Raw genomic sequence first — 16,060 nt, 5'->3', positions numbered from 1 at the left:
TATAAAAAACAGCAGCAGATGGTGAAATTCTGATATTCGGGAGTCCTTAAAAATCTTATTTCTAACAAAAATATAACATTTGCTTGAACGGTATTAGACGTAAGGCTCACAAAGTCGTTCTTAAGATATTAATCTAGATTAATTACCAACAAGATTAAATACCAATCGCTGTTTGGTACGTCTTCTATAGAACTGTAGTAGGTACATAACTTTGCTCTATTATCAATAGCTTCCGCGTACGCGATATCAGCATTTAGCTTACATTATCAAAGTTTTTATACAGATCCCTAAATTTTTTGAGAAAATTCTATAGCCTATGTTCTTCAGAGATAATGTAGGATTCTAATGGTATTTATTGATACATTGGTATGAGAACAACATTTTAATGTGACAAGCACTTGTAGGCAAACGTGACATACACGAATATATAATAAAAAAAATTAAAACAAAACAATTTAATTATAAAAACTAAAGGAAAATCGATTTCAAAGTGTGAGGGAGCAACAATGGATATCCAGACAGACCTAGCTTGTTTATCAGAATGGTTAATCTGGATATCGGTGAGTTTTGGCCAAACAGCGTTCTTCGAAAAGGAGGGTACGTACCTCCTCCATGTTTGAGGGTACACAAACTTTAAACTTTGTTAATAAGTTGTGGCTTCAACCTGATTTTTAAAATATCTTATAAGCAAACGAAGAAGAAAAAGGAATTTCAAATATGTCCAGTAATTTTGGAGACTATTCAAGGCGAATAAAGAATCAATTATGTCCTCTTTATAATATTAGTTGTAATTTTATTTATTAGGTATGATGGACGTACGGATTATTTCTAAAGTCACAAATGGACTAAGTCTATCTTAGCGGGCCATGATCCATCCAGCATCCTATTAGGTGCAATTATCCTATTGCACGGAACCCGAAAAGCAGTAACAATAGGGGCGGTCGTGGGTGGACCAATATACTAGATTAAATAACAACTACTTGAGTTTGATGGATCTGAACAATGTTTATTTTTGTTAAGCACTCGGGCTAATAGCTTTGTAGGCGATTTGGATTTCATATTAGCTTTTATTCTATTTACAAGCAAATTCTAGTATTTAGTATCAAAATCCTATTTCCGCACTTTATAAAGACATGTTAAGAAAATTTATCTTTCAATTAAATTTACGTAAATTTATTAGAATAATATGCAATATTAAACTATGATTATACTTAGTATTGTAGTGGTATCGACTAAAAGATGGAGGGTTACCATTGTCGATACCAACTCCGGGGAAATAAATACAGATAATGCAACTTTCTCTGCAGCTGTGATACTTTTTGACATTCAACATCTTTTGTCTTCAGTCACCGTGACCACGCACGCTGTAAAGCACGCGAAACGTCGGTTAAATTTAAAAGTATGTTAAATAATTGTAAATTAATAATAATACATAACTTTAATCCGGTAAAAGCTTTTTTCTTTAAATGATTATACTTGTAAAGTACGCAAAACGTCGACAGTTTTATAAATTTAAATTCTAACATGACTTTAAATGTCTGATTATAGTTCCCGGCAAGCCTTTTTCCTACAAAAGTATATGCAAGCGTTGCGTTGAATCTAGTAAAGTGCCGAGGCTTGATTAAATAAAAGATGTTAAGGCATTTCTTTTAAAAGTTGGTTCTTCGCATTCTGACACCTCAAATTAATTTCTCCTCATGGTAATTAAGTATTCCACCCGTGCTCAAATCTAAAGAATATTCTAAGAACCGCCTCATTCCCATTCTACTCAGACGTTGGGACCATACAATACAGAGATAAAATCTTATTCAACAATAGCGATATTTCCAACACCTTTTTTTGTTTAATTTTCGAGTCGACAGGAAGGCGATAATATCGATTGCGAAATATGGGAAGTCATTTAAAATGTTGTTCACGGTATATTTATTTTATTTTATTTTAAATTCAACTAAAAAAATACAGTCCATATTATATATAGCACTAAACATCAACTGAGCCTCCTGTCGGTTTGCCCTCTGTAACACAGTTACAATATATTTTGAATTCCTGGTATTACATACCTTCTAGGGCCTTGATAACTTTCTACTAAAGCAATACAAAGTTAATAAATATATTTGCATTCTTCCTCCGCTCACATTATAAACCATAGGACTTTGTTTAAAAAAATCGCGACTGACAAATAAAGGAAAGATCCAAATTTTATAAAAAATAAAGGATCTTGTTATGATACTAAAATAATTATGGAAATTTGATTATTATTGAATTTTAAATATACTACAATACCATACTGAAACTAATATATTAATTATAAACAATACGAGTATAAGTAATCAACTAGTATATATCCCTACAGTATAAAGCAATTAGTCTAAAAATTTCAACAGAAAACACTCAGAGAGACAATTTTCCGAAAAATATGCGATCACTGTCCCAATTCCGAATTCAAAACCGTAACATGTCGTCAATCGGTTTCTAATGTGACAGGAATTTTCATTCCGCACATTTTCAACAAATTCTCGCGTCTGTAAATAATTTTGACAATTATCTGATATTTCGTATCAATCTATATATATAAAAATGAAACCCGTTTTCCGTTGTCACGACATAACATGAAAACGGCTTGACCGATTTGTCTGATTTTTTTTTTATAATATACCTTGAAGTACGAGGATGGTTCTTACGGAGAAAAATTTAAAAAATTGAGTGAAAAAGTCTAAAAACAACACTTTTCTATATTCCCATACAAAATATTCGTAATAATACTTAAAAGTCAATTTGAACTTTAATAACATAGCATAAAGTTCAAGTGTTAGTGGAGGGGTTCCGGGAAGGTACATTTTTATTTTTTGACATAATGTATTTGTTGTTTTATCAATTTTATTTTTTTTACCTTACTAGCTAGACCGGTGTCCCGAATAGCAGAATATGTATTTTAAACAAATAAAGAATCGACTGTTAGGCGGTACGATGTTCGCCAGGCCAGCTAGTTCTCAATATATTTAAAATATAGTTTACATGCTTTAGGGTCTGATTCACATTGTATGGATAAAGTACCAAATAGCTATGCAACACATAAAGTATTTGCAAGATAAATTGTGTTATTTGACACTTCATCGGACTCATAACTTAAGATGGATTTTATGTGACGAATAGCGGTATCTGACAGTCGTGAAACGCAACCATAGTGTTTATCCCACCAATAAGTAATAAATAGCTAATTTGGAACTTATGTAGAACTTATCTTATTGTGAAACAGACCCTTAGACATCACAAATCCAGTACTCACAGAGTTATTTCTTGTATTTCCGAGATGTTAAAAAATCATAATTTCTGTTAGTGTGTAACGAAATACAATTAAAGCCTTTAAGCTTTAGATTTCAAACCCTCAAATTAAATCAACAGCGTAATCTCCGAATATTGCTTAGTGAGACAGAAATAAGACACTAAAAAAATATCTCACTATTCCGCGTAAACAGCTCACATATCTTAAATAAAAATAAAAAACACTTAACATCTATCAACAATTCGACATAGTAAATCAAATACTTTTAGCTTTCAATGTGTTCTCCACGGAAAACATGGCCTAATTTTCAATATCGACGCCGTCAATCGAGTACTAATGTGATACATTAGCATTCCTCCTATACAAATTCTCGGATCGTGTAACAAAATTCTTTCTTGTTAATCGAACGGTTAACAGAATGGCGACACGAATTTTAAAAGCCTTTGTGGATTCAGTGAAAGTTACATAGAATTTGTTTTATATGCAGGACCTGGGAACAAGACATAAATAAATTATTTATCGTCTTGTACTAACGTGTGTAACCTATATGTACATTATCAAAATATTTTTAACGTATTTAAACACTTAAGACTAATATTCTATAAATCCAATCTGTCATCCATCTGTCTGTAACCTGACATAGGGCAATTAAACAATTTTGATACTTTTATTCAAACAGTTAAAATTTTTGTAAATAACATAATTAAAGTAAATCAAAACATACACTAATTAACCAAACGAGATTGGCCTTCAGAAATACGGCTTAACAATTAAGTTTAAACCAATTCATAGTAAATTCATATTGTATTAATTAAACCTACAATGGTGCAGCAACATCATCGGTGCAACATTTAATTAACAAATTCAATTAACAATGCAGGTAACGCTCAGTACCGGTTGCTAACAGCGTACTCTTATAAGGCGAGCGATTAATATTTACAATGTGTTCGTGTATTGTGTCGATAGATGGGTACATGTGCGAAGAAAAACCTTTCAGATACGCTAATACGTGATGAAAATCTTGAATGTTTACTTAATTCAAAAAAAACTGGTTTGGTCTATAAAATTTAGGTAGTTTTTATTGACTTTACTATGTATGTATGGTTTTTTTAACTTTCGAATCATGTTAAATATCTTATGTAGGTACTAGCTTACACTTACATTCAAAGTATCAAGATATGTCAGATACACTATTACTGCAAATACAAAATTTTGTATTTTTTCTGTAGTTGTGGCTTGGTTTTGAAGGTACATTAGACCTAGCAACTAAAACAATCCCCATGTACCAAGTCGTTGACTTAACAGTACCGGAAGCTTATAATATTCCACTAGCCACCACGAATATAGATGATTGACTGCTATAAGACGCTCTTCAAACATTCCTTGTCCCTTTCACACATAACCAATTAAGGTAAAGTCGAGAGGGATAGAGGTATTCAATAAAATGCACTTCACGTACGAGGAAGCGGGAACGATTTCTGATGTCAGTATAGAAATATTAATCGTGGGCTCACTCAGCGTCAAATGAAGTAAAATTTGAATATTCTATTAACTATCACTGCTATTATCATATCCGAGTAGTGAATTGTTATGTGATTTTTAACCTGTGATGTATAAAATGGAGTCAAGAGATATAAATAGCTTCAATTTTAAACTTACTTATTCACGACGGCAATATTATACGAACTAAATTTGCGTATTTTCTAACTTTCTTTAATGATTTGCGATATTCCTATAAGTTTTATAACGAACATTTCGTAATACTCTTTTTTCAAATTCAAGAAAGTGTTGTAATCACACTAAAAAATGTACACGTGTAACCATTGTAAAAAAAATCAAACATGTCAACATTCGATACAAGAAACGCATTTAGATTACGAATTACAATAATTCATCCGTTTACATAATACCATCACAGTGAATTATTACTCTTCTTAAACAATAGCCGATTTCAAGAATGCATAATCTCGTAAGCCTTTAATCATTTATATGCCGAACGGCTATTATTCGAAGTTAAAAACATTTTTTTACATATAAATAGCTACTAAGATTTAAACGATGAATGTAGGATTTATCTTAGTCAATGTTAGTAATACCTACATTGTTTTGCATTTATATATGTTAAAAATAGTATAATATAAAACGTTTTGAGAATCGTTTTATCTTAAATAACTTTTAACCACAAAAGCCATCGTAAATTTAGAAACAAATATACGAAGTATCAACATAATTTCTATCTCAACATTGTCTCGTACATAAATTATTACGTTTAAAATATATAAGTATATAGTAGTATAAATTTGCAATAAAAATTAAATCGCTACGCTTGTGACGTCGCTACGAAAATCGTAGTATTTCGTAGTAGGAATACTAATATGTACATTTACATAGTATGTGTTGTAAACCAATTTCCGGCAACTTCAATGGCGTGGTAATCGCATATTATCAAAGGAGAAAAAGAATCATTATTGCGAATGGTGCATAGTGTAAAAACTTTTATTATTGCAAATTTAGCCATGAGTTCTAACAAAGTCAGATGCTCGCGAGAGTCTGTCTTTTGGAAAAGGTAATACATATTTTTTGCGTGTACAGCTGAACTATGAGGGTGAATTTATATGAATATTGAACATGCTAAGAATAGAGTATATACTCGTATGACACTGGGGTACTTATTTTATATTCGACAAAGCGACCAAACCTATGATTAATTTGTTATATTAACTTCTTCATAATGAATTAAGAGCTGTTTCGTTCTATATAATAATAAAAAAAATGACTTGTAAACCAAAACTTTCCGAGCATGACAAACATAATAGACATTTTTCCTTACTCAAGTAGTCAGTTAAATATTTATATTTACGTATTGCCATATATAGTCGTTCTATAAGCATTCAATTATTACATACCTATCACAATAGTTATCTTTTTATTTAAAACCTGCCTGACAAAAGCACTATTACTATAATTCAGTTGACCTGTTTATCTCGAAGGTACTCACTTCTAACTTTTGATTTCAGATATTGAAATGTATAATTGTGCTTCCGTTTTCTTTATTCGTATTCTATATCACCTATTTGATTATCTACGCTTTTAGTCCAAAACCCAGGGTTAGCCTATCTCTTTCGCACACCTTTCTCACTCACACACTTCACCCATCTATTTCTAACAGCGTTCTAACAAGAAACCAACCCCGTGCTTATATATGTATAAGGGCTTATAAAGCGGTTTGAAGTAGTGGTTACTTGAACTATGTCCAATACTCGGAAGATGTTTGCTAAAATACCTGTTAAAGAACATCAAGGTCATTTGTAATATGAGAAGTTATCATATCTGAAGTTCGCACCAAATCTCGAAAGACAATACGTCTGTCGTCGCATTAATTGAAATTTATTGCGTCTCGTACTATCAAATTGAAATTATTTACTGTAAATCAAATTGAACTTTAACACTTGACCTTAGAGTTGAATGTTGTGGTTTGTTGTGACAACTGCCCTCGTAGTGTTGGCTCAATTTTTATCGATAGTTTTTTAAGTATAGTTTTACTACTTTTTTATGTATAATATATTGTTGGATTTTATTATGTGTTAATAAAAACAAAAAATTATGTGTTTTTTATTGTGTCTATGGTTATAGATAATGTTTATATTTATGGGATTTCACAATAAAGTACGGCTTATTCGATTTAATTTTATTCTTTATTAACATTCTTGATATTGCCTTTAACTTACACGAGTAACAAACAAAAGTAATAGTTTTACTGGATAAAAGTAAACATCAAACCGAAATTTACAATTGACTTTATTACTTAGAAAAACATTTCTGTCATTATCTTTATCAAACCATATTTTTTATGAATTGGACGAATGGATAAAGGATCGATAACGACTTGATCTTGAGTGAATATAAACATCGATAAGCAACATCCCTAGTGGGACAATCGAAGATAATGCTCCTCTCATGTGATTGATACAATCACTGGCTTTTGTTTTATTGAGTTAGTGTCGTTTGTTTTGATTTAATATTTGTCACGTGTATCGACGATTGTAGGAAAAGTTATTCTTTATATATCATTGAAGTACTTTGTTAAGAATGACAACAAACCTTTTTTATAAACAAGATAATGACTAGGTCCCTCGCGCGTAGGTTGAAGGAACTTCGTAAAAATGTAAAATCATTACTCTTCTTCAATAGCGGGGCAGGAGGCTCATCTGATTTAAGTGAAAGCCATGGACACAATGCCAGAGTGCTTGCAAGTCTGATGCCGGGCTTTAAGAATTGGTGCACTCTTTTCTTGAAGTAGCCTTCGACACCTTCGTCTTCTTCAACAGTAAACCACGTTTTGCCTCATTAATTTATCAGTAGTATTATAAATACACAAATGTGTAATAACCTGTTATGTGATCTTCATTACGAAATGGCCCAATTATGTTTTTTCCTACCTGACGCCCTATTTAATCAAATCAATGAATCGTCTTCAAATATCAAACATGACACGCTAATCCTGGAGACTCATATCGACTCTATGATGACATCGCTTTTTACTGACAGAATCAGCTTCCTCTAGTTTGTTTTGTTTAATTTTCTAGTTATATTAGCAGACTCGGCCAAGCTTTGCTGTGGCTAAAGTTTTTGTTATATTACATAGTAGTAAACTATTCAAGGGAAACAAATGCAAATTTGATTAAAATCGGTTGAGTAGTTTAGGAGTGCATAGCGGACAAACAACGTGACACGTAATTTATATATATTAAGATAACCGTCCATGTAGGTATCTGACAAAAAGTTTTCATATGTAGACGATTATTATATGTATAAAAATTCATTCCATTTCCACGGGTTTTGGTTAGTGAGCATGTAATTAGGGCTAAATAATTGCGCTTTAATTTAGACGTATTATTTAATTACTTCCAGCTAAATGAATACAATTTGTTTCATTACTATATTGCATAATTATACAATTCGAACTTAATTTTTATTGTCTCTCAGGAAATCATTTACCTCTATAAAAACGTTTAAAATGTCTTTTAGTGTTTTTGAGATTATAAAGAGCGGGCACATCTAAAGGATTAGGGAACAAAAGGTGCATTAACTCGTGATGCGTGCACGCATTAGTGTCCTATGATTACCGTGACACGACCGTTTATGGTCATTGTATACTCTGTAGACTCCATTTACGTTAAGAAAAATGTTTTAGAATTATTCTTTATAGACCCTACAAACACACTCAGTTGTTTTTGTGTATACCCACATGTTCTATAGTCTCGGTATTAACATATGTAGTTACATGCATGTTGCAAGTTTGTAGTAGTACTTTTATTTTCAACAGCCGTAAATATTATTTTGTCAACTTCTTTGCTGGGACTAAGAAACACGTTTTCATTCTGAAAATAATTCTGTTTCAGACTAAAAATTTAAATCTGTTTTACGAATTAACAATTATTTAGCGACGAACCAATTTCGATGACCTTTAGAAGAGAGAAACGAAGTTAAGATGTTATGCGTTGTACTAGGACAATATGACTTAAGTATGGACGCGTCAATCAATTGATACTCTTATCACTGTCTAGAGGAAGTGCTGACAGCCGGAAATTATTGCATTTTGCATAGAAAATTCAGATATGTATTGCCAGCCCATTCTTCCCTTCTATTTAGAAGACTTGATCAAATACGAAGCTTCCTGTTTTTATTCCAGCTTCCAATTGATAGAAAGATGTATTGATGTTCAAAAAACGATACTCTAGTTGTCTTTGTACGTAAATAAATTAATTTTAAATCTGTTCAGACTTTTTAAAAACACTTAAATATCAGAATTAACTACATAGATAACAAATATTTATTCTTAACCTGCATCTATTTATTTTGTTATAATTGTTTGTCCTAATTAGCTTATCGTTCTCTTTGTTTTGGTCAAGTTCCATAAAATCTCTGTTGTTATTGATACAAATCTATATCATAGTCTCTGTGTCTTAGAGGTTTCCTAATGCACATAGCACACGCGTTTCATTTACGGCGAAACTATAATCTCCTAAGGTTACAGAAGCCTAAGGGATAGCAATCAACGTGATTGCTTTCTACTTGGCTTAAAAAACATATGAACTAAACACACGCTTGAGTTTGCCCAGCCACGACGTTTGACGATCTAGCAAATGTACCATTAAGATACTACCTACTTGTGTTTATTGTATTGGGATAACCAGGTAGCGTATACTATTTATTTTAAAATTCAAATTAGTTTTGCGTAAAAACATTAAAGAATGTTTTCATCGTTGATAGATAGTGGTTCTAGGAATACGACATATAAATAAAATGAATACTTCTTCAACTATGTCATAGTTAGAATGCGAGATGTAAGACGTTGCATACTAAACGAAATTCCTTAAAAGTACATTGTTACATATTTATTGCTAAAGGTTACATAAAACTGAAAGGTTCGTCTGGCTTTTTTATAGAACAGGGCAAATGGGCAGGAGGCTCACCTGTTGTGATACCGCCGCCCATGGACACTCTCAATGCCAGAGGGCTCGCGAGTGCGTTGCCGACTTTTTGTGAATTGCTACGCTCTTTTCTTGGAGGACCCTAAGTCGAATTGATTCGGAAATACTTTAGAGGGCAGCTGGTTCCACAAAGAGGTGGTGCGCGGCAAAGACTGCCTTGAAAAACGCTCAGTTGTGGAACGGCGGACGTCGAGGTGATACGGGTGGAATTTCGTATTCTGCCTCTATTATGGCTGAACGTATATACCTATATTTTCTTATCAGATGTATCTTTCTATTTTACAAATATGTAATCGAACTACATAGGTATATATAATCATTGAAAACTATCAACTGCACGGTTTTCATCCGACAAAGCAAGACTAATACAATCATACTTTCGATGTTTGTGCACCGAATAATAAAAAGACGCCGGTAATTCAATATTGATGTTCAGTGATAATGATAAACCGTGCATAGGACTTATGGCCCTGAGCTGAAGCGGTTACGACTTATCGGAATAAAAAATATCAAAATACTCTATGATGAACGATTTCAACTGAATCAAAAACACAGCGAATAAGTAGTTTTACGACATAATAAACTGTAAAAATACACTCTTCTGATTCAGTCACCCAATTATTTCCTAGAGCCATCAGTGGTTTGGCAGCATTATTTATGTATTTCTTACGTCAGCCACAATATATTGCCAAAACATGAATTTTCCACTTAACAAGTACGTATATTAATCTGTTTACTGAGAGTTTTATTCGCTTCGAGATTCACCGTTGATACTGCGAGTTCGCGAAAAGTTAATGGGTCAAATTAAAAGTCATTGGTTATTAATTGGCAATTTGATGTTTTGTTTTTATTGGTTGACATGACGTCTGATTAACTACTCCATTACTAATCCAGTTCATAGCACGATTCAACTCTACATTACACTCAGGTATAGTCGCAGACTTTGTATGATAGTGAAGAGAAGAATAGATAAAAGAAACAATTCTTTATTAAGAAGAATAACTAAGGTAGCAGATGTCACAATAAAAATATATAAACTTAAGTAGAAGTGGGCGGAGAACGTGGTAAGAGGAACAGAAAATTGGAGTCACAAAGTATTAAACGCAACAGAGAAAGACTATTTAAAAGATGGATAGACCAGATTAAGGAAACAGCAGGTACAAGGCAGGCAAAAGTGGCATAGTGCAGACAGAAATGGCGGGATTTGGAGATGATATTATAGTTTATTAATATTATAGTCGCCGATATCTGCTAAGAATATTATACTAAAGGTTGTAAGCACCTACGTAATAACTCTTTGAAGTAAAACTTCTTTAGGCGCATGAGGGTAAATTAAATACGGATGAAACGCAATAATAATAATATTAGCGTCACAAAGATGTACATAGAATAGAATTTCGTATATTTTCAATTTGTATATCTATATTCACAAATATAGGTATACAAATACATGGAGTGAACATATACTGGTACATGATCATTTATTGGGGCTTTTACCTTAGTAATAATTAATTTACAAAGAAGTTTCACTTCTGACATGTGTACTTTGTACTCACGCACTTTATTTCATTTTATTTAGTAACATATATGTATTTTAATATATCTTAGTAGAGAAATAGGTTGCCTAGCCAGCTAGTCGATCAATCTTTTACTAAAAGTTAAAATCGAAGCTTCTAAGTAACAAAACAAAGAGCTATCTATGATGTACCAAGAGATTATATTAAAATATTTATACCAACTAATGAAAGCGGCTTTAAATTAAATATAAAGTAAGTACAATTATGATAGTCATGTCCACGGTTGTAGTTGGTATGTAGTTTAGAAAATAAATCATAATAACTGAATGATCAACAGCGCTCGTTAAAACGATCAAAGAGATCCAGAAATATCAGTGAAATTAAAAAACTGAAAACAACATAGATTCCGAGTAAACTATAAACTCAGTTCAGTGTGTTAAGCCTGAATAATTTCATTTTTAATGCGAGGTTATTAGAACAAGGAAGGCATAACTGTATCATTTAAAATTTTAGTACTTTTTAATCTTCATATAAAAGATATTTTAACTATTATTTTATACCTATTTTGATATTAGCTTACTGCGTAAAACGTTATTTAGCAAATAGGAACCTATTGTAAAACCAAAATTAGAGGAATTCAGAATAATAATATACCTATGTAGTACCAATGTATGAAAGTTTAACTGCAATTTAAGAATAATAAAAGGCCGTAATGTCTCTGATACATTTGTGGCCTTATTCTCGTATATATTATACAAAACAGTTGTACGTAGAGTTGCCTTAATCTTATTTTGACAGCACGGCAGTTCAGGGGTAATTTTTTGTAACGGATCTTCCAATCTGTAATGACTTTCTCAGTCATGGAAGCACATAAACTGATTTCTTTAATAATTAAACGAAGTTTGTAAATGATTGAAAAAAAAATAACTAAAAACTAATATTTTCATATAATTAAAAAAAACCTTTTAGATAGACAAATACCTACTTGTCTTTATTGTATTCTATCCCTTGGTCAATGATATATTAATGAGTCAAATAGACAATTTCAATAGAACATCTTCATTTGTGACTATTTTTTGCGATAGTTTACCACGTGTTCACTTTTATGCAGTGCGAGGAGGTAAGGAGCAGACAACGGAAAAATATAGAGACTTCCTTATTTAGGTTTTGTTTTTCTTGTAAAAAAATATTTTTATGTTTTAAACTTGAAAGTATGCTTATATATCTTTGCAGCGACAGTTATATTCTTAACAATAATCTAGTAACATGATAACAAATTTAAGTCGTTATATACCCCAAATTTGTCAAAATAATGTATATACATAATTTTAAATTTCTATTTACTATCATTTAGATATTTACAAATAAACGAGGTGCCTAATTTGTCTATACGATTCTAACTAATGTTCAAAAAATTTAAACACAATCACGACTCTACTCACGCCCTGTTCCAATAGTGACAAAAACTTATTGTTTGCCACGTGTTATACGTTAGGATACGCAGGATGAATGTTAAGGGACCTTATTCGATGTTCGTTCCAGCCTCTGGCCTTGCTCACCCATACAGAGTAACCACTGTGGCTACCCTTGTTAAGAGCGGAATATATGAGTCTACTATTTTCAAAAACCGCAATGTCCATAAAAAAGGTAAAATGAGTTGTCGATGGTGTCAAAAACTTTAAAATAAAATCAACGGTTTTTTATCATTCATATGTACTAAAAATCACAAAGTCCAATAGAAAACGGGAGTTAAAATCACTTCTATGCAGCAAAATCAGCATTGTCCGTCGCTGTTTGTTTCAAGTTGCGCAAAGTCCACCACAGCCAATCACGTCGCGACATGCATTATGGCGGATTGTACGTTGTTGTGATAATATCGCTCGTGGTTTTTATCAATTTTATCGTGCTAAGAGTTATTAATTGTGCATAAAGTTACTGAAATTTTATTAATGGAGTGTTACCCCGAAGTTGTGGACAATAATCAGACGCGAAAACGAATTAGAAATGCTGCAAACTGGGAAAGAAATCGAGTCAAAGAACAACGGTGAGTACAAGTGGATTGTTTAGTTCTGATACTTTACTGTTTATGTAGTTAGGTTACACTTTAAGTTTGGTTTTGCAAGATAGAATTGTGTGAGTGTATGTCTAACGCTCGTCAGTTAAAACAATCTCTGTTTTTTTTACAATAGTGTTCATTTTAATAATTAATTAATATAGTATTGTGTTTAAAGTGTTTTAATTTATTTTCAGTTATGCGGCTAAACATTTGCCTTGCAAGCCGACATGTAAACATAAGAGCGAAAAACTTAAATGTTCTACAATAATTACAATGCAGGATGTACGGAAATTTCATGAGTCTTTTTATCTCCTAACAGATAAATTGAGGCAAGACACATTTATCCTGAAACATGTAAAAGGTACGAAAACACAACGTCGCCGTCCAAGATCCGAGACTCATAACTACAAACCCAGAGACTTGCAACTGAAATACAAGATTTATTGCAGATCACAGCTGAAGATGGTACAAGTTTGCCAAAAAACATTTCTTCAAATACTTGGTATCAAAAGATACCGAGTGGAAAGCGCAGTAAAGAATTATCATCTACATGGAAAATTCCCAGCAGAAAATCGCGGAGGTGATCACAAATCACATAAATACTCAGCCAAAAAACAAAGCGTTATAAAATTCATAAAAACGTTTAAGTGCTCTGAAGCACATTATTGCAGAGGCAATACTAAACGCCTGTACTTACCTTCAGAGCTAAGTATTAATAAAATGGCTAAGATGTACAATAAACAAGCAACAGAGAATCTGCAGGTAAAACCGTTGTATTTTCGAAGCGTTTTCAATAAATGCTTTAATTTGGGTTTTGGCAGTCCACGAGTTGATGTGTGCTCGACATGTCTTCAGCTTAGTGAAAAATTAAAGACTACAATCACTGACAGTGAAAAAAGTACCCTAATGGCTGAGAAAACGGTACACAAACGTCGAGCAAAAGAATTTTTTAATATGTTAAAAGAAGACAACCCGAAAATAAAGATCTTAAGTTTCGACTGCCAGAAAAATATGCCGTTACCGAAAATCCCAGATCAGATTACCTACTACTCCCGTCAACTCTACTTTTACAACTTTACTGTGGTGGAGGGTTGTTCTAAATCCTCATTAACTAAAAAAAATGTGTTCAGTTATTGTTGGACAGAAGAAGAATATGCAAAAGATTCTAATCTCATAGTATCAGCAGTTTATCATCGGCTTTGCAACACGGATTTCCCAATGGAATGTAATCAAGTTCGACTCATGGCTGACGGTTGTTCCGGTCAGAACAAAAACTCTATGATGATGGCAATGCTTTCGAAATGGCTCACAAAACATGCACCAGCTCACATACGTTTGGTTGAAGTGATCTTTCCAGTAGTGGGTCACTCTTTTCTTCCACCAGATAGAGTGTTTGCTCGTATCGAAAAAGAGCTACGGAAAATCGAAAATATAGTCAAGCCGATAGAATACTTGAATGTTGTAGAAGCACATTGTACTGCCATAAATGTTGCCTCAACAGTACAAGTATGGGACTGGAAAACGGCCGCAAAAGATGTGTTTTTGCCAACTACAAAATGGCATGTGCCGTTTTCCAAATGCAAACGGTTTTATTTAAAAAGAGCCAGCAAATCCAACGAAATGGTTGGCATAAGAGGAGAAATTTACTACAAAATTAATTCAGGTCAATTTAAAAGCATTTGCAAGAAAAACAAAACCACGGCAAATATTTCCCCAACTGCTATTCCGGTGGGTGCATCAGTGAAAGCGCTGAAACTAAGAGACGTTGATAAATTGTTATCAACTCATTTTGGGGACAAATGGCGCGATATAGAGAGTTTGGAATATTACAAGCGAGTAGTACCCTCATCACAAGACTTACTCAAACAAAATGATAACGATGACATAGAGGCTCCTGAAGAACCAATGTGTGAAGAGCAAGAAGAATCGCAACTACTGTTAATTTGATATTATTATTTTTTTATTTTTAATAATTAATAATTTGTTTATTTAAAAAAGTTGTTTTATTTCTCATCAAAATGTCTGGGCTTGATAGGGGTGAATTTCGAAACAGCATATTTGAGTAGGTAGTTTTTTATTGGTATGTAAAAGTATCAATATGGGTTTGTCTTACTATACGTAATAGCTGGGTTTCAAAACCAACAAAGTCCATCTTATTTTTGCACCAAAAATCGCAAAGTCCATCATAGTATTTCAAAGCCAGCAATGTCCATTATATTTATTTGCTTTTATTATATTTTTTGTTCGAATATATCTATATTAACTATGCATTTAGTTCACCTACACAAATTTAAATGAATTTCGCATAGATTCATGACTATAATGGGCGTATATTACGCACAATAAGATAATTAAGGATATCTTGAAAGTAGTCAACATGGACATTGTGGTTTTTGAAAATAATAGACTCATATATTGTATTGTAAGGAATGAAAAAATAATTGTAGAGTATATATTCCTAGTGCATGTGTGTTGGAGTAAACTATATGTATTTAAAAACTATGGACTGTTTATTTGAAGTTTCCGATATTTTCTTTTTTAATTAAAAAGATTTTCATGAATTGTAGCATATTGTGGAAGATATACAACTAGTAAAGATTTCATTTGTTTAGGTCGTTATTATTTATATAGTATATTAAATTAAGTGTATATTAAATATATAAATAGATATTAATATTAATAACTGTTAAACGTCACCTTAGTTAATTAA

At 32.3% G+C, this 16,060-nt stretch overlaps 2 protein-coding genes across 3 annotated transcripts in view; one reads left to right on the top strand and one right to left on the bottom strand.

Annotated features, from left to right (window-relative positions):
* LOC125051726 (fibroblast growth factor receptor homolog 1-like) overlaps window positions 1-16,060 on the bottom strand; it is a 66,392-nt gene that overhangs the window by 49,773 nt on the left and 559 nt on the right. The window lies entirely within an intron of this gene.
* On the top strand, window positions 12,902-15,754 carry LOC125051727. Its single transcript, XM_047652255.1, has 2 exons — window positions 12,902-13,338; window positions 13,545-15,754. Exons 1-2 carry the CDS (start codon window positions 13,244-13,246, stop codon window positions 15,295-15,297), a joined length of 1,848 nt encoding a protein of 615 aa, XP_047508211.1. The 5' UTR covers window positions 12,902-13,243; the 3' UTR covers window positions 15,298-15,754.

This window comes from Pieris napi, chromosome 8 (genome assembly GCF_905475465.1).
Source record: "Pieris napi chromosome 8, ilPieNapi1.2, whole genome shotgun sequence".
Lineage (NCBI taxonomy): Eukaryota > Metazoa > Arthropoda > Insecta > Lepidoptera > Pieridae > Pieris > Pieris napi.
This window is presented reverse-complemented; position numbering and strand designations above follow the sequence as displayed.

What these genes read in the sequence shown, in the direction of transcription:
- LOC125051727 (XM_047652255.1), top strand. Translation starts at nt 13,244, where the DNA reads ATGGAGTGTTACCCCGAAGTTGTGGACAATAATCAGACGCGAAAACGA. An exon ending in AATCGAGTCAAAGAACAACG is followed by an intron (nt 13,339 to 13,544) that starts GTGAGTACAAGT and finishes ATTTATTTTCAG; the next exon opens with TTATGCGGCTAAACATTTGC.